The sequence below is a fragment of the Barbatula barbatula genome (genome assembly GCF_947034865.1).
Source record: "Barbatula barbatula genome assembly, chromosome: 19".
Lineage (NCBI taxonomy): Eukaryota > Metazoa > Chordata > Actinopteri > Cypriniformes > Nemacheilidae > Barbatula > Barbatula barbatula.
Window position 1 is genome coordinate 11,662,600 of NC_136782.1, and position 17,695 is coordinate 11,680,294.

The 17,695-nt window shown below is 38.3% G+C and overlaps 3 protein-coding genes across 4 annotated transcripts; 2 read left to right on the forward strand and 1 right to left on the reverse strand.

Moving 5' to 3' along the window:
* Window positions 1-629: 629 nt before the first annotated feature.
* On the forward strand, window positions 630-2,453 carry lim2.3 (lens intrinsic membrane protein 2.3). Of its 2 annotated transcripts, none has more exons than XM_079481827.1 (5): window positions 630-776; window positions 1,130-1,322; window positions 1,404-1,550; window positions 1,675-1,809; window positions 1,926-2,453. In XM_079481827.1, exons 2-5 carry the CDS (start codon window positions 1,148-1,150, stop codon window positions 1,982-1,984), a joined length of 516 nt encoding a protein of 171 aa, XP_079337953.1. In that variant the 5' UTR covers window positions 630-776; window positions 1,130-1,147; the 3' UTR covers window positions 1,985-2,453. The 2 variants fall into 2 exon arrangements, with proteins under 2 accessions (XP_079337953.1, XP_079337954.1); XM_079481828.1 differs by lacking the exon at window positions 630-776 and adding an exon at window positions 780-971 and having other exon boundaries at window positions 1,926-2,111.
* hspa8b (heat shock protein family A (Hsp70) member 8b) lies at window positions 2,252-7,506 on the reverse strand. Its single transcript, XM_079481826.1, has 9 exons — window positions 7,327-7,506; window positions 6,384-6,596; window positions 6,053-6,258; window positions 4,910-5,062; window positions 4,253-4,808; window positions 3,970-4,172; window positions 3,684-3,882; window positions 3,371-3,603; window positions 2,252-3,280 (listed from the first exon to the last, which is right to left on the reverse strand). The coding sequence occupies exons 2-9, from the start codon at window positions 6,586-6,588 to the stop codon at window positions 3,095-3,097; spliced, it is 1,941 nt and encodes a 646-aa protein (XP_079337952.1). The 5' UTR covers window positions 6,589-6,596; window positions 7,327-7,506; the 3' UTR covers window positions 2,252-3,094.
* Window positions 7,507-14,157: 6,651 nt separating this feature from the next.
* LOC306908467 (zona pellucida-like domain-containing protein 1) lies at window positions 14,158-17,609 on the forward strand. Its single transcript, XM_079481355.1, has 10 exons — window positions 14,158-14,209; window positions 14,377-14,482; window positions 14,942-15,168; window positions 15,253-15,437; window positions 15,524-15,596; window positions 15,697-15,794; window positions 15,880-15,960; window positions 16,038-16,209; window positions 16,584-16,692; window positions 16,910-17,609. Exons 2-10 carry the CDS (start codon window positions 14,377-14,379, stop codon window positions 17,002-17,004), a joined length of 1,146 nt encoding a protein of 381 aa, XP_079337481.1. The 5' UTR covers window positions 14,158-14,209; the 3' UTR covers window positions 17,005-17,609.
* The last annotated feature ends 86 nt before the right edge of the window (window positions 17,610-17,695 follow it).

Consider the following 17,695-nt stretch of genomic DNA (forward strand, 5'->3'; position numbering starts at 1 on the left):
AATGATCTTAACCATTCTGTAAACAGCTTAAAACACTCGCATTCAGAGCCTTTAGTTATCATTGATGGCCCACTTTTATAATGCTCTTAACATAAGGGCCCATCAGTAAAATGTGGTAGGTCAAATACCACATTTCAGAACATGAATTAATATTTAACTGTTCAATTTAACTGTATATGCCATGTCTGTTGGACAGGAATAATTTGATTAACACAATGGATTTCATTGGTTTCTTATGGAATCTACAGGGCTTTAGAAAAAACATATTTCATGCGATATTGTAAAGAAATGTAATGTAAGTTTAATCCTGGTGATATAATGGGTTAAACTATGGCAATAGTTGCGCAAAACATTTAGTTTTTGTCTCAAATGATGCCCTTTGCTTTGCAGATAAAGATTTAATAAAAACTTTAGTAATTAGAAATGTTTTATTTCAAATTTTCTAGTTTCTTCGATTCCTCTTTTAACTGCTTGTCAATTTGCTGTCAATTTTCCCACGATGTTTCTAAATTGTAAACTGAAAGCACTTTGTCATCAGTATTAGTGAAACAATATAGCGTTAAATAGTTTTGTATTTTCAGCAGATTCTCTTAAGCACTCATTGGGCCTCTCCGATTGGTTGTTGCTGTGACATCTCTATTGTCCTTCTCCACTCACCTCTTGTGCACTGACAAAAAATAACTGCCAATAGCTCATGGAAATCTGCCTGCCCTGGCATAATTGAGCTTCACACTATTCATTCTGATAGCACATTTTCTTGGAAAACAACAAAACAGGTTGGAATGTTTTCACATTATATGTTGGGTTTGTTATTGTGGCTTGTAATTTAGCTTTTTATGTGTAAAGATGTTTTAATGCAATACATTTTTTAATTTGTGTAAATATTGCTCATTTATCTGTACAGGAGACGTTTATTCAACATAAAAATACTGAGGATATGTTTATCTGATAACACATAACCTGAACTTATGGTGAACAAAACAATTTACAACCACATAAAATATTGAAGAAATATTGCAAAGATTTAGACTGTGATATTTGATAAGTGTTTTTAAATCCAAATAGTTCGTCTCATAAACAGCAAAATGTGGTTTTGCCGATTTCATATTATTGAATTGTGTTATACTAGAGTGTCTGTAGGTTCAAGATGTACAGCTTTATGGGCGGTGGATTGTTTTGTGCGGGACTGGGGAACATACTCCTGGTGGTCTCCACTGCCACCGATTATTGGATGCAGTACCGCCAGTCCAGTAGTTACATGCATCAAGGTCTGTGGCGCTACTGTGTCCCTGGAAAATGCATGACACACACAGACAGCATCGGTGAGACCACCACATCACAGACATGAATTGTTCTACACAGTAAACATCATTATAATGTACATAACGATGTGTTTTTAACAGCATACTGGGATGCTACCCGCGCATTCATGATTCTGGCTGTCCTAGCTTGTTTCTTCGGACTCATCATTGGTGTTATGGCTTTCATCAATTACTCCTTTAACAGCTTTGACAAAACCTTTGCTGCAGGAATTCTCTATTTCATCTCATGTAAGAACACCTTTTATGGTAGTTTTAACAAATACAATTAATTAAAAAGGCCAGATGAGACAATTGCACTTTGGGTCTGTTCTGGAAAATGTGTCTGAGGTGAATTACATCTGCTGACTTTTAGGCTTCTTCGTGCTGTTGGCCATGGCTGTCTACACTGGGATGACAGTGAACTACTATGGGAAACGTTACGGGAATTGGAGGTTTTCGTGGTCATACATAATGGGTTGGGTATCTGTGGTGCTCACATTCTTTTCAGGTATAGTAGCAAGCCAAAATATTTAATAAAAATTTGACTAATATCGAGTAAAAATTCTGATCAGTGTCTGTCAGCAATAATATTTTTTTCTGTTACATTCTTTGTCTTCTCTGCAGGGATTTTCTATATGTGTGCATACCGAATGCATGAACCTAGAGGCCCCATGTCACACTGATCCATCTGAACTATCTAGTAATATTCGGAGCTATCCATTCAGTTTGAATGTGAACCATCATGTCATCCCTGCTCCTATTACTTTAGATCTTTGTTTTAATTTACAGTGAATAAACTAAAAATAGACTAATAAAATGCTTGGTTTGTTTTATGGTTTTATACACAATTTCCCACAAAGTAGTATAAACATGAAAGAGCTCCAGTTACCAAAATGTATGATATTGATTCAGTAAACAGCAAAGCTTTTAAAAAATAAAAATAGGCTTTTAAGTGAAAAGTAGAAACTTGAATTTAATTTAAAAATTACTTTTAGTGTACTGCACCAATTACATGACATTTGAAACATACAGCCACAACACAATTAAGAGACTATTCCCAATTTTTATTTAATCAGTATTTCTAGATGTATTGTAGTCATTCCAGTCCAGTGTATTTTGAATTTGACCAAAATTAAAACTCAGGAGTGACACAGTCATCCAACAGCAATGTGAAAGACTGACAGCATGAAAACTGCGATAATAAATAACAGGTTATCTGATAAAAATAATTTGAACCTTTCCTAAATGCATGTACAAATATTACTGTTGTGTAAAAGTTCATATGAATTTGTTTTCTTTGCAGTTTTGTCAGTGGTCTGAAAAATACAGAGTATTTTTTCTGTTATATTGACCTTTTACTCCAGTTTTCATTTTCTGCAAATAAATGCAAATAGAAGCGATATTTTTATTTGGAACTTAGTAGAAATATTGTAAGTAGTACACAGAATGTTATCAAAACACAAGTTCAAAAAAAACTAAAATAATAATTTTGAAATGGCCTCTTAATGATTCAAGAAAGAACGCAATCACACAACATGTACACTCTGTGAAAAGAAAATTCTTTATAGTCAATGTAAGACACATGAAGATGCGAAAGATACGCAGCCTTTTGAATACAAATCTTTAACATAACATAACAACATGCTGCTTTATAAGTGCCCATGAACTCAAAATTCAGTTTCTGAGATTATTGAAACATGCAAAAGAGAAAAACATGACATTTTAAAGTGCTTAGAATTCAACACATTACAATAAGGTGCTCCACACATAACAAACAACTTTTTTCTTATGATTTAATCAACTTCCTCAATGGTTGGGCCAGAGGATCCATCTCCACCAGGTGCACCTCCAGCTCCTGGAAACCCTCCAGGCGTACCCTCCGGCATTCCACCAGCACTCTGGTATAGCTTGGTAATGATAGGGCTGCACACTTTCTCTAGCTCCTTCTGCTTATGTTCAAACTCATCCTTCTCAGCGGTCTTAGCAGAACATAGGGAGATAATTGAATTGAACATAGAGAATGTGAGCTGTGACTTAAACAGACTCCGTCAGAAAATTTGATAACATACCTGGTTTTTGTCCAGCCAGCTTATGAACTCGTTGCACTTGTCAAGAATCTTCTGCTTGTCCTCATCACTAATCTTTCCCTTGAGCTTCTCATCTTCAACCGTGGATTTCATGTTGAAGGCGTAGGACTCAAGGGCGTTCTTAGCGGCGACCTTTTCTCTTTGGACATCATCCTCTGCCTTGTACTTCTCAGCTTCATGGACCATATTTTCAATGTCCTCCTTGCTTAGACGACCTTAAGGCATTGAGGAGATGTTTAGGCCTGAAGTTTCAAAAAGCAAAACGAAAGACACTTAGAAAGTCAGCGTTTGTTACCTTTGTCGTTTGTAATGGTGATCTTGTTCTCCTTGCCAGTGCTCTTGTCTACAGCAGACACATTCATGATGCCATTGGCGTCGATATCAAAGATGACTTCAATCTGAGGGATCCCACGGGGAGCTGGAGGGATGCCGGTCAGCTCAAACTTCCCCAGCAAGTTGTTGTCTTTAGTCATGGCTCTCTCACCTTCGTACACCTATAGGAATGCAATCCAACAGGAACACTGCTGAAAGTCACAAAGAATACGTAATCAATATATGCTTACAAAAGTTCATTTCCTCACCTGAATGAGGACACCGGGCTGGTTGTCCGAGTAGGTGGTGAAGGTCTGGGTTTGTTTGGTTGGGATGGTAGTGTTACGTTTGATCAAGATGGTCATAACGCCACCGGCAGTTTCAATCCCCAGAGACAGAGGGGTAACATCCAGGAGCAACAGGTCTTGGACATTCTCAGACTTATCTCCAGATAAAATTGCTGCCTGAACAGCTGTAAACGACACATGTCTTTTATAGGATTCTACATATGAGAAAATCTGAGACATGAAGCATCAGAATCATTTTGAGTACCTGCTCCATATGCGACAGCCTCATCCGGATTGATGCTCTTATTTAATTCCTTGCCATTGAAGAAATCCAGCAGGAGTTTTTGGATCTTTGGGATACGGGTGGAACCTCCAACAAGGACGATTTCGTGAACCTGAGACTTGTCCAGTTTAGCATCACGAAGAGACTTCTCTACTGGATCCAACGTACCGCGGAAGAGATCGGCGTTCAGCTCTTCGAAACGAGCTCTAGTGATGGATGTGTAGAAGTCGATTCCTTCATAAAGAGAGTCGATCTCAATGCTGGCCTGAGTGCTGGAGGACAGGGTGCGTTTTGCCCTCTCGCAGGCAGTGCGCAGACGACGGACAGCCCTCTTGTTATCGCTGATGTCCTTTTTGTACTTGCGCTTGAACTCTGAGATAAAATGGTTCACCATGCGACTGTCAAAGTCTTCGCCTCCGAGGTGAGTGTCTCCGGCTGTGGACTTGACCTCGAAAATTCCATCCTCGATAGTAAGGATCGATACATCAAAAGTGCCACCACCAAGATCAAAGATCAGGACATTTCTCTCAGAACCAACCTGGATTAAGAAAGACAAATTAATTCAGATGATGCTTCTGCATGCTTTCAAACATACAGTAACTCATAAATATTGTTTTATAGTAACAGTAGACCTCTCACTTTCTTGTCCAGGCCATACGCAATGGCAGCAGCGGTTGGCTCATTGATAATTCTTTGAACGTTTAGGCCGGCGATGATCCCAGCGTCCTTTGTTGCTTGGCGCTGAGAGTCATTGAAGTAAGCAGGTACAGTAACAACGGCATTTGTAACGGTCTGTGAATAAAAGTAACCTCAGTTTAAAAACTTTATTCCTTTCAAATTAGATTTTTTTGTCAGGTTATCTTAAAAATAAGGGACTTAAAGGAATAGCTCTCCCAAAAATAAAGATTTTATCATCGTTTACTCACCCAGAAGTTGTTCCTAACCTTATATGTTCGTTTTGCTCAGAATAAAGAAAAATATTTGGAAGAATGTTTATAACCAATCAGTTCTGGAATACTATTGTACTACTGGGGCCATAGAAGGGAGAAAAACTACAATGATAGTTGTGGTGAGGAAGGCGGGATGAGAGCCGTGAGGCGGGGCCGGTGGCGTGAGAAGTGCAATCAGCTGTACGCGCACCGGTTCCGCATCTCTCACGGAGGAGATCGGGAGCTTAAAAGGACGACTGGCAGGACTGACGAGAGAGGACCGGGCCCGAACATGTGTGAAGTTTGTGTTTGTTTTATGGCCGGTAGTCGACCGTGAGGTGGCTGCCGGTCTTTACTTCCGTGTTTATTGTTTGTTTAATTTAAGTTTTATTGTTCAAATGTTCACCGGTTCCCGCCTCCTTCCTTCCCTTCTATGGATCTTTATTACAATAGTCAATAGTGACCCAATACTGACTTCAGTCTTCAAAATATCATCTTTGTGTTCAACAAAACAAAGAAATGGATATAGCTTTGGAACAACTTAAGGGATGAGTAAATGATGACAGATTTGGTGTGTGTGTGTGAGTGTGCGTGTGAACTGTTCCTTTAAGATGTGTTGCTCAAAAAGTCAATATTACTACATTAAACCTTCTTCATGTTCTAATAATAAACTGCCATGTGTGTCAATGTTGACAAGTTTAATGTGTCAACACATTACGATTTAACGAACAGCAACATGGGGGACAGTATACATTCTAAACAGCATTATAGCAAATGTAAATGATTTCATTGAATTTGTACAGTAACATTTTTATTTTATCTAATTATTATTAGGAAAATATTAGACACTCACTTTTCCAAGGTATGCCTCTGCGATCTCCTTCATTTTTGTAAGCACCATGGAGGAAATCTCCTCCGGGTAAAAGGTTTTGGTCTCGCCTTTGTATTCAACTTGAACTTTGGGGCGGGAACTGTCATTGATAACAGTGAACGGCCAATGCTTCATGTCTGACTGCACAACAGTGTCATCAAACCTCCGACCAATTAATCTTTTGGCATCTATGAGAAAAATATAGCAAGAAATGCACCAGCCACATTATACCCATAGATGTGGAACTTAAATGTAACAAGGATAGTTGAAAATACACTGTTCTTATTTAAATAGTCACAACAAAATGACCTACCAAAGACTGTATTGGTAGGGTTCAGCGCCACTTGATTTTTGGCAGCATCCCCAATCAGCCTCTCTGTGTCTGTGAATGCCACATAACTTGGTGTGGTCCTGTTACCCTGGTCATTGGCAATGATTTCAACTTTGCCATGCTGAAAGACCCCCACACAGGAATAGGTGGTCCCCAGATCGATGCCAACTGCTGGTCCCTTTGACATGGTTTTGGCTGAATGCAAATGATACTAGTTAATATCCACGGGGGAAACTATAAATTTCATGCATCCAACCCTTTGCAAGTCAACAGTCCAAATAAGGATCATGTTTATTTGCATTGCATCCTATTTATAGTACTATTCCCTCATTGCATTTAACGAAAGCTCAACAAACAGCTACACAGCTGTCATCGTGTTTAAAGGACACTTCTTCAAACAGAGCCCTCGAGAAATACTTGTTCAGAACAGAAAAGGCAGCTGTAAAGCTTTATTTGAGTTTCATTCGTGTTTAATATCAAAGTTGCATGAAAAGAAAGTACTAAATGACCGGACAAAGTTGCTTGCTTGCTTCACAGTTATACAAGATGGGTTTCCGTAAACATTCCCGAATAACAACTGGGAGCGTCTCGTTCTGGAATCATCCATCCACTCCAGTCCTCGTCGAGCGCGCGCACGCTTACCCAAAATTCCCAGGACGTACAAGTTCTGACAGAAAATTTTATATTCAAACAAAGCCCATTAAAGATAATATCCTAAACTATTTTAAACTACGTGTAGGATCACGTGCATATACTTAAGTTTCTAAACAAGTGTGCATTTTGCACGACGCTATTCGTTTTTGTCAGTTGAATCAGGCGACATTGTTTTACCCACAGAGCCTAATAATAGACAACGGCAGCACTTGTGCAATGACAACAATCCAAGAAACACGCTATTTGACTTGGCATATTTAATAACTCTTACCACTTCCTCGCTGAGTCGCCCGTTATGTCGCAGCTTGGTGCGCAGAGACTGACTTCTGTTCTTCGGATGTGCTGCTGTGATGCGCTTTAACACTTCCTCGGAAGAACAGTCCAGAACGTGAACGAGCCCAACAGCCAATCACATCGCGCGGCCGCTGAGAATGCCAGCGGAATGCAGCCCAGTGAGCCCACTAAAGCTACAGATCATGGTCCAAGACCGAGGAACGTATCGATAAAAGAGCTCGTTCATTACAGTTTCACTTTTAAAGTGGACTGGATGATAAAATTAAAAGTCGCGTTTTATACAAAATGCTCAGATTTTATTACTAAAGAATGCGTGCACCTATGTTCGTAAGATGCGCATTGCGTACATACTTGTATAGCCTAGGCCTACACTTTCATTTCATAAATGCAAGCCCGTAGGCAGGGGGGTCCTGCCTGAGGTCCAAAATTTAAGTCGGTTTTTTATGTGATTATTGTCACATGCTTGTGACAAATTTCTGGGTTGCTGTTTCAAATTAATATGATTATTGTTGCTGGACGCGTGTGTGTGTGTGTGTGCGCGTGCGTGCGTGCGTGTGTGTGCGCGTGCATACAAAGAGAGTTCTCGCAATACACTTTTCAAAGCAACGGTGAAGAAGCATCGCCTCTGAATGATGGGAGGGAGGGGTTATACAGTCATGGCCAAAATTGTATTTCTCACAGAAAACTATTGCATTAACACATGTTTTGCTATACACATGTTTATACCCTTTGTGTGTATTGGAACAAAACCAAAAAAGGAGGGAAAAAAGCAAATTTGACATAATGTACCACAAAACTCCAAAAATGACCTGGACAAAACAGTTGGCACCCTTTCAAAATTGTGGATAAATAAGATTGTTTCATGCATGTGATGCTCCTTTAAACTCACCTGGGGCAAGTAACAGGTGTGGGCAATATAAAAATCACACCTGAAAGCAGATAAAAAGAAGAGAAGTTGACTTATTCTTTGCATTGTGTATCTGTGTGTGCCACACTAAGCATGGACAACAGAAAGAGGAGAAGAGAACTGTCTGAGGACTTGAGAACCAAAATTGTGGAAAAATATAAACAATCTCAAGGTTACAAGTCCATTTCCAGTGATCTAGATTTTCCTTTGTCCACTGTGCGCAACATTATCAAAAAGTTTGCAACCCATGGCACTGTAGCTAATCTCCCTGGACAACGACGGAAGAGAAACATTTATTAAAGGTTGCAACGCAGGATAGTCCGGATGGTACTATAAGCAGCCCCAAACAAATTCCAAAGAAATTCAAGCTGTCCTGCAGGCTCAGGGTGCATCAGTGTCAGCGCGAACTATCCTTCGACATTTAAATGAAATGAAACGTTATGGCAGGAGACCCAGGAGGACCCCACTGCTGACACGGAGACATAAAAAAGCAAGACTACAGTTTGCCAAAAGGTACTTGAGTAAGCCAAAATCCTTCTGGGAAAACGTCTTGTGGACAGATGAGACCAAAATAGAGCTTTTTGGTAAAGCGCAACATTCTACTGTTTACCGAAAACGGAATGAGGCCTACAAAGAAAAGAACACAGTACCTACAGTCAAATATGGTGGAGGTTCAAAGATGTTTTGGGGTTGTTTTGCTGCCTCTGGCACAGGGTGCCTTGACTGTGTGCAAGGCATAATGAAATCTGAGGATTACCAAAGGATTTTGGGTCGCAATGTAGGGCCCAGTGTCAGAAAGCTGGGTTGCGTCTGAGATCCAGCAGGACAATGGCCCCAAACATACTTCAAAAAGCACCCAGAAATGGATGCCAACAAAGCGCTGGAGAGTTCTGAAGTGGCCAGCAATGAGTCCAGATCTAAATTCCATTGAACAATTGTGGAGAGATCTTAAAATTGCTGTTGGGAAAAGGCGCCCTTCCAATATGAGAGACCTGGAGCAGTTTGCAAAGGAAGAGTGGTCCAAAATTCCGGGTGAGAGGTGTAAGAAGTTTATTGATTGTTATAGGAAGCGATTGATTTCAGTTATTTTTTCCAAAGTGTGTGCAACCAAATATTAAGTTAAGGGTGCCAATAATTTTGTCCAGGTCATTTTTGGAGTTTTTGTGACATAATGTCAAATAAGCTTTTTTCCCTCCTTGTTTTCATTTTGTTCCAATACACACAAAGGGAATAAACATGTGTATAGCAAAACATGTTAATGCAATACTTTTCTGTGAGAAATGTATTTCAGGGGTGCCAACAATTTTGGCCATGACTGTATATGTATATATATATATATTTTAATTAAAAGGATTTATCCACTCAATAGTCTACAATATAATAGCCATATAAACCTGGCGTAATTATATTACAGTTTTTCTCAAATGCTAAAACACATTTCACAAACGTTTCCTCCATGTTCCCCAATGTCTAAACACAACACCCTTTCCTAAAGCTACATAAACACAACCACACCTTCTCACTTCAAAACTCAAACTTTCACACCAAAAGAGCAGCTCGAAGCTTTCAAAAATGTAAACACTATACACATCATTACACACAACAGCAAAAAATTGAAAACACAATGCTCAATTTGTGAGAAGGTTCTTTGTTTCATAACTGCCAATGCATATTTTTAGAAACTTTACAGTAATGGATCTTCTTAGATCTCTGCAGAGCATTAGGCATTTAGATTTGTGAGTTTCATATGAAGAGTATAAATCTATAGTAAATTCTGCATGTACACTACTGTAACACAAATCAATCCAAAAACTGAATCTATTGCACACAACAGTACTCTTGAAAACATGATCAGGGTGTGAAGTTTTTTTATTTACTTTATTCACACCACACACACACCACAATCACTGTGCGGCATCATGTCGCTGAGCTGCATGGGGCCACATCCCCTCATCCACATCGCAGGCTATATTGTCTCTTGCCAGGCACTGCGGGAAAAACACCCTGGAATGGCGAATCCATCCATGGAGGGCCTCCACTGGGATGTCAACACAGGCCAGCTCCATTGCCCTTAGGAGGTTCTATCTAGTGTATGGTTGTCTGTCATAAACCTTCCATCTCCACGATGAGAAGAGCTCTATAGGATTCAGGAAAGCGGAGTATGGTGGCAGACAGACGTTTAAAAGGTGGTTACTGTACAAACCACTCTCTGATTTGGTTTGTTCTGTGGAAGCTTACATTGTCCCAAATGATCACATAAATGTGATGGGCGGTCCAGGAGGATGTCTTTTAGCTCCTCTAGGAAGGTGAGGAGACGTTGGATGTTGTAAGACCCAAAGGACAAATGCCGGTGGACAAGCCCCTCCAAACCCATGGCCGCACAAAGAGTGATATTACCCATGTTGGCCAGGAACCTCAGGTGATGGCTCTTTGGCCAATGATGTTGGCCAGGAACCTCAGGTGATGGCTCTTTGGCCAATGATGTTACGGCCTCCTTCGTTTCTGCAGGTTGAAGCCAGCCTCATCCAGGAAGAGGTACTCATGAGGTCTGGCCATCGCGTCCAACTGTAATATCCTCTGTGAAAATGTGAAAGTGCACAGGTGTTCAGAACAACAGTCAATCAGGTAGCACAGTATTGTCCAGAAGCAATGTAGGCCACTGAGTAACACAGTATGTCCACTAACTGTACTGTGAACATGGATGTATACTTACTTGCACATACTCGTAACGTAGGTCTTTGTGTCGCGCAGAGTTGCGCTCAAAGGGAACCCTATAGACCTGTTTCATCCGCATCTTTTGGCGCCGGAGAACTCGGTCTATTGTGGCCAAGCTGACATCAATGCTCTCAAAGTTGACATTATCGGCAGTGACTTTGTCTCTGATCTCCCGGAGTCTGATGAGGTTGTTCTCACGAACCATATCTAAAATGAGGGTTTCTTGTGCCGCTGTAAATATGGCAACCCTCCCACCTCGATGTGGCATTCTTTCAACTCTAAAGAAAGAAACATGTGTTGTCAATTGACATGTTTTACAAATACAGTAACAACTTATTTGAAACAAATAGACTACTTTCACAGGCTTGTAAATTGTATTGTGACAAAGAAAGCAATAGAGTACAATACCTGTTGTGTTGTCTGAATGCCCTGATAATGGTGGCCACGGTGAACCTACTCAGGTTTGGACGGACACTTAGTCCTGCTTCAGCCATTGTCATGCCATGGACAATGACATGGTCAATGACTGTTGCTCGCATCTTGTCTGTAATGATGGTGCGAGGTTGTCTTGCTCTCCCTCCTGGACCTTCTCCTCTCCCTTGTTGGCCTCCTCCTCTTCCTCCTGGACCTTCTCCTCTCCCTTGTTGGCCTCCTCCTCTTCTTCCATTGCCAGCTCTTCTCCCTCCTCTTACTCGAATCTTCAGCAAACTGTGCACTCTGAACTTGCTTTTATACATGTGGTCACAGCATTGGCAACAAGTGTCTTAAATTTTGAGTCGATGTGTGTAATGAATGGTGCCAGGTGTGTTCATTGTGTTCAAATATTGCTGACTGTGGCAAGCATTTTGCATCACATGAGCTTTCATCTGAGAATATGAGCAGAGTTATTTTGCAACTTGTGTTTTAACAAGGAAAAATGTGTTAAGATTTTTGAGAATGAAGGATTGTGTTTGTGAATTGTGTCTTCATGTGAAATGTGTTTATGATATTGGAAAATGATGGCTATATTTAGTAAATGTGTTTAGGCAACTGGACATTTGGTTTAGAGGATTGGCTTTTGAGTTTTAGCATTTGAGAAAAACTGTAATAAAACATAGAAAAGAGGCATTGATAGAGAGTCAAGAAATGATGAGAATAAGTATCATTAATATTTCAGTAAAGTTCATTAAATCTATTCTGTTGTTAGTGTGGTCTATAAACTTATGGACTGACAAAAGTGTTACATGAAGAAGCAAGTTGACAACAGAACAGTGCTGGTTAAGATACCAGCAGACAAGCTAATCCAGCACAAATAAGTGCATAAAAGGTCACCAAAATGAAGTATTTGAACCTCATAATTAAATACAAAAGAAGGAGAAAAAATGCAAAAAGGTCCACTTTTGAAAAACAGAACCTCCCCTTTCAACAGGCTGGCTACGGACCTGTAATGCCAATATGCACATGTGCACATGTTTCTTGTTCTTAAACTATTAGACTACATCTGTTTACTCCGTTTGTAGTTCGCATTGCTTTCAAGACATAATCATCGTATTGAAATGTTTAAGTTTGTTTCTTATTGGTTTGCTGCAGCTTCTCTGATTGGCTTTTAGAATCACGTCAGAGCAGTGAAGTGATGATGAGAGCATTATTTATTAATTGACTGACAATGTATTGAAAAATTGTGAGAGCTTACCCAATAAATACTTATTGCACAGTTAACAAACCCTCAAAGGCCGCATTTTATGCAGCATTGAACAAATATCTTTAATAGCTTTCCATGCCAGTGAACTCATAAAGTTCAAGTGCATTGAAGTAATTTACACCACGATAAAATATATATTTATTGGCTTTAAGGTGCCATTTGGCACATTAGGGCCGATTTTTCACCTCAAGAGAACGATGCATATGCATATAAACATTTGTCTACACATATCAGAATTGCAAACAGGAATTCATCATGACAAATTAGTCGGCAAACACTGAAACCAATCCATGGCTATAGAGCCTATAGTCTCATGAAAGGGATGGAGGTATTGTATAGAGGGTGTGATGAGTTTAGTGTAAAATAGAGGCAAAGCAGATGGACACACCCTTTAGGATACAGACAAAGACGATGAGTTCGTAATTTCAAATCCACTGGGATGTGACATTTTCAACAAAAGAGAGTTAATTCAGTTTTTTTGTTGTTGTATAGTATTATTCACAATACCTTTTGTACCTGACCTCGAAAAAGGTAAATAATAGACAAACGCACTGTTTAGCTTCAATAAAAAAGGTTTAAAAAACAAGCACTAAAGTCAATGCACTGAACGGTTGAATAATCACACAGGTTAACCACAAAGAGAGTTAGTTATCTGTTGCTTTTTCCTCTGACCTAGTGACACATTATTTATTATAAGCGTTTTATAAATATTGCACCAACTGTCCCCCGTCAACCCAAAACAACAACATTATATTACGCAGGTAAATCTCTAGTTCTTTGTTCTATGTACAAAAGGAATCCCCCTCTTTTGATTGTATATATATATATATTCCAAAAGCCCTTTAATCGGTCTTGACAAGGTGTTTGGTTTCATCAAGGGAACGTCCTGTACATGGTTGCTATTCTAATGAGAGCATTTAGTGTACTTTTGAACACATAAAAAAACATCTGCAAATTTCTTTGTGAAGTGACCAACACCTTTCTTTAACACACTTCCTGCACCCAACAATTATTTTCAATATTTTTTATAATTCTCAGGGGACCACATGTTTTCTTTATTCAGTAGTTGGAACAAAATGTTTCAAAATGAACACTAAAAGAGAATATGTGTCAAGTAGTAAAGTTACTTTAAATTTCTTATTTAATTAATTAAATTATTAAAATTAAATTATTGTATCCATATGCTGCTCAGAGAAGACAATAAATAGACCACTAAGGTTCTAGTATAATTCGCTTGTATTGAAAAGTTAAGATCTTAATGAGAAAACTCTATAGATAAAACCCTGAAACATTGAAATGTCAATGTGCTAGTTTCAGATGTTGCTCAGGGAATTATCTGTTTAATCAACAATATTTATGACACCACTGTTTTGTGAACTTAGTTCTGAAAAGCCATCAGTGCTGAAATCAGCCAAGGGTCTCGTGTTGCTCATGTCTTTGTGATGCTGTCTCTCACACCCATCTCTTCTGTATAAATACTGAATCTGAAAGACATCCACAGAAAAGCCAAGAGAAGTGACACATCAAGTTATAACTGAATCAACAAATTTATACACGGTAAGATATATTTTATTCTGTAGATTTTTCATGTTTGTCCAGTAATGATGGTTGCGATGAGGGCTCTTTTTATATTATGGTAATCTTTTATAGTAATATATATTTTAAATTGTCTTCTCAAATCCTTCGTGTGTTCTAATGCTTTGTCTTCATTAATTTGTCTCAAGATGATAAGGTTAGCCCACCTGGTGTGTTTTGCTGGCTTCTTTCTACTATGTGAAGCTCAGACTAATCTCTTAACATGTCTCACTCACCCTACCTACAGACCAGCAGGTCAGTATATTCTTCAAATTATAATTAAAATAATCTTCATTTACCTTTAATATTCTTGTCTTTCTTTCCAGTCAAAATGTCTAAACATCTTTAAAACAACACTGTACAAAAAAATAAATATTTTTAAAGTCAGTTCAATAAAAATGTAAGTTTAACTGACTCATAAAGCTAATTTGACTTAACTTACTGATTTAATGAAGCTTTTTAACTTGTATTTTGTACTTCATTCTGAAAATACGATCTTATATCTTATTATGTCGTTTTGATCTTATTTACTTATTGCAAAGAGTACAGATATTTTTACTGGAGAACAATACAAAAATATTTTTAAAAATGATTTATAAATTCTAAATGAACATATATTGATAATTTAATTAGAGAGATATGTTTTTAAACAGCGTAAACAAATCAATGCAGTGGCAACTTCAGTAACAGAATGTTTATACATATATATTTCAGAAAACTCCGATATCACAGTGACGTGTGGAACCAATTTTATGTATTTAAAAGTTCTGCTATGTCCAATGTACTTTGCGGGATACAATGAATCTCTCATGGCCCTCAATGCTAAGTTCAACCTCCCATCCTGCCTCGGAGTCGCAGACTGGACAGCCAATCCTCCTGTTTTAAATTTCAATTTCTCAATCTCTCAGGAGTCACTGACTCTCTGTGGCAACAGTTTGAATGTAAGAACTTGAAATCTACTTTTTATGTGAAGCAAGAATTTTCTACATATATTTCCAACATTCCATATTTGTGTTGTTGGTTAGATCACAAGTCAGTTGGGTTCTGGAGTATTCTCAGATTTCTCCCAAATCCAGTCCGTTAATATCTCTGGATTAATCAACTCCTGGGATCCCAGCATCGCCACTATCACTTACAGACAACAACTCATGTACCAGTTTTCTTGCATGTATCCACTGCAGTATGTAGTCAACAACACCCAGCTCAGCGTGTGAGTATAAAACCCAGGAAGACATTTTATCATGTTGACACAATTTACAGTTTTTAAATACTTATACTTTTATTTCTTCCTCACAGGTCAGGAGTGAGTGTTGCTATCAAGGACAACAATGGTACTTTTATCAGTACTTTAAGCATGGGTCTTTTCACTGTAAGGATGTTCTCCTTGTGTCTAAACATCATATATAATTTAAACAAAAAAGTTAAGTTACTCAATACAATTGTACTCATACTGTCATCTTTATTTTAAGAATGTCAACTACACTACTAAACTGCAGATACCATCAAATGGGCTGCAGTTGAAAACTCGCATATACGTTCAGGTCAAGGCAACAAATCTAACGAACAAGTAAGACTGTAACATAACTCACATTGCTAAGCTCTTATATACAGACTATTCAATTTTAATTCCCCGTTCATTTGGGTATTTCAAGGTTCAACGTGTTACTGGACCGCTGCTATGCCACAGTAAGCCCATATCCAACCAGCAGCACGTCCTATGATCTTTTTATCGGGTGAGTCATTCTTTTTTAAAGACAACAATTAAAAAGACACTTGAGTTCTGTGTAATCGGGTCTTTTGTTATCTATAGATGTACTCGTGATGCTCAGACAAAGGTTGATAAGAACGGGGTATCTCAGGAAGCTCTTTTCTCCTTTGAGGCCTTTCGCTTTGTGGAACATAAGAACCTGACTGTCTCCACTTTCTATCTGCATTGTATTACCCGTCTCTGTGAGAACTCCACTTGCGCCTCCTTGATTCCGGTAACTAATAATGCACAATAGTGCTTGAACTTTTTCACATTCTTAGAAATGAAAATGCTTAAAAGGTTCTTCACAACGATGCAATACAAGAACCATTATTGACCCCACAGAGGATAATTATGTTAAAGTTTCTCCTCTTTCACCTCTTTCTTAGTTTATTTATAATCTTTCCACAAAGAAACTTTTGTGAAACAGAAAAGTTCTTCAGATGTGAAAGGTTCTTTATGCAACCAAAAGGTTCTTCTGTGACATCGAAGAACCTTTTGAAGCACCTTTTCTTAAGAGTGTATAAAGTGGCAGAGAGCATTCAAGAGTTTTTAGAACTCATGTTTGTGATTGTGTGTGGATATCACCAGGCTTTTCTTCTTTTATAGAAATGCGTGAGAAAGAGAGAAATACAAGCTCCACTGAACGCCAGCGAAGTGGCCACCGTTTCCTCAGGACAAATCAAAACCAGAGTTGACAATGGTATAACATTGAGATGTATCACATTTTTTAAGCCTCTATCATTACTTACGGGTTTCAAAATGAACGTAAACATCTACCTTTTTTCTCCTATTCTATCTCAGGCCCAGTGACCTCTCAATGTAAGAAATCATCCATGCTGATACGCCACAAGACAAAACTTGGTTTCCACACAATTTTATAGCCAAATATTATACATTTGTGAGTTTATGTGGATTTATTTTTCTGTTTCTAGACAAATCAGGATCCATTCGCCATGAAATGACGTTTGTTGGCTTAGCCACTGGCCTGCTCAGCTTCTGTCTGCTGGATTGGTTGTCTCCATGGTAACCTGCATCAGGAAGTGGATGTTCCTTATACCACACAGCAAGATGTTTTGAGAATGTAACAAAAATGGTAGCGACTTATTAGCAATTACGTTTTTTCCAATGTGGTAGATAAGAAAGTTATTATTATATAATCTTATAGATAAAGAAACATGTTTACAATGTAGAAGGTAATGCACAAAGCAACTTTTGCAGCAATTCATTTAAAGGTTTATGATGCATGTAGTAATATTGTATTTTTGGGAAAATAGTTATAACTCAGAAACTTATAAAAATAAAATGGTTTAAAATAATAAATGTTGTCACAAACCGTCATTAAACCTGGGATTTTTTAACAAGTCCATTTTATAAACAGCCCGTTGGATTTGATTTATTTCCCAATAAAATACTAAAGGATGTAAAAAAAATATATGGGCTAATTAACAAAAATTCCATAATATCTTTATATTATTGCAACAATGCCTTCAAACAAAAGCTTTCAATGAAACATATGCATGTAGTATGTAATGTGTGAATAAATTACAAACATGACAATGCACAGAAAAAATGCATTATTGATAGAGGTGAAACATCTGTATTACTGTATACTTTGAATAAAAAAAAGATTTGAATAGGTTTGTCATGAATAATGCTGTCAATGTAATATGGATTACTAATCTGGCCTGAAACTCAAACTTAAGAGAAGTAGGCTTACT

Excerpts from the sequence above, each read along its gene's own strand:
- lim2.3 (XM_079481828.1), top strand. Across the intron at positions 1,551-1,674 it reads AATTCTCTATTTCATCTCAT|GCTTCTTCGTGCTGTTGGCC; the intron begins GTAAGAACACCT and ends GCTGACTTTTAG. Across the intron at positions 1,810-1,925 it reads GGTGCTCACATTCTTTTCAG|GGATTTTCTATATGTGTGCA; the intron begins GTATAGTAGCAA and ends TCTTCTCTGCAG.
- hspa8b (XM_079481826.1), bottom strand. The coding sequence starts at position 6,588 with ATGTCAAAGGGACCAGCAGTTGGCATCGATCTGGGGACCACCTATTCC. Across the intron at positions 5,063-6,052 it reads CAGAGGCATACCTTGGAAAA|ACCGTTACAAATGCCGTTGT; the intron begins GTGAGTGTCTAA and ends TTTTATTCACAG. Across the intron at positions 4,809-4,909 it reads CGTATGGCCTGGACAAGAAA|GTTGGTTCTGAGAGAAATGT; the intron begins GTGAGAGGTCTA and ends TTCTTAATCCAG.
- LOC306908467 (XM_079481355.1), top strand. The coding sequence starts at position 14,377 with ATGATAAGGTTAGCCCACCTGGTGTGTTTTGCTGGCTTCTTTCTACTA. Across the intron at positions 14,483-14,941 it reads CCCTACCTACAGACCAGCAG|AAAACTCCGATATCACAGTG; the intron begins GTCAGTATATTC and ends TATATATTTCAG. Across the intron at positions 15,961-16,037 it reads TCCTATGATCTTTTTATCGG|ATGTACTCGTGATGCTCAGA; the intron begins GTGAGTCATTCT and ends TGTTATCTATAG.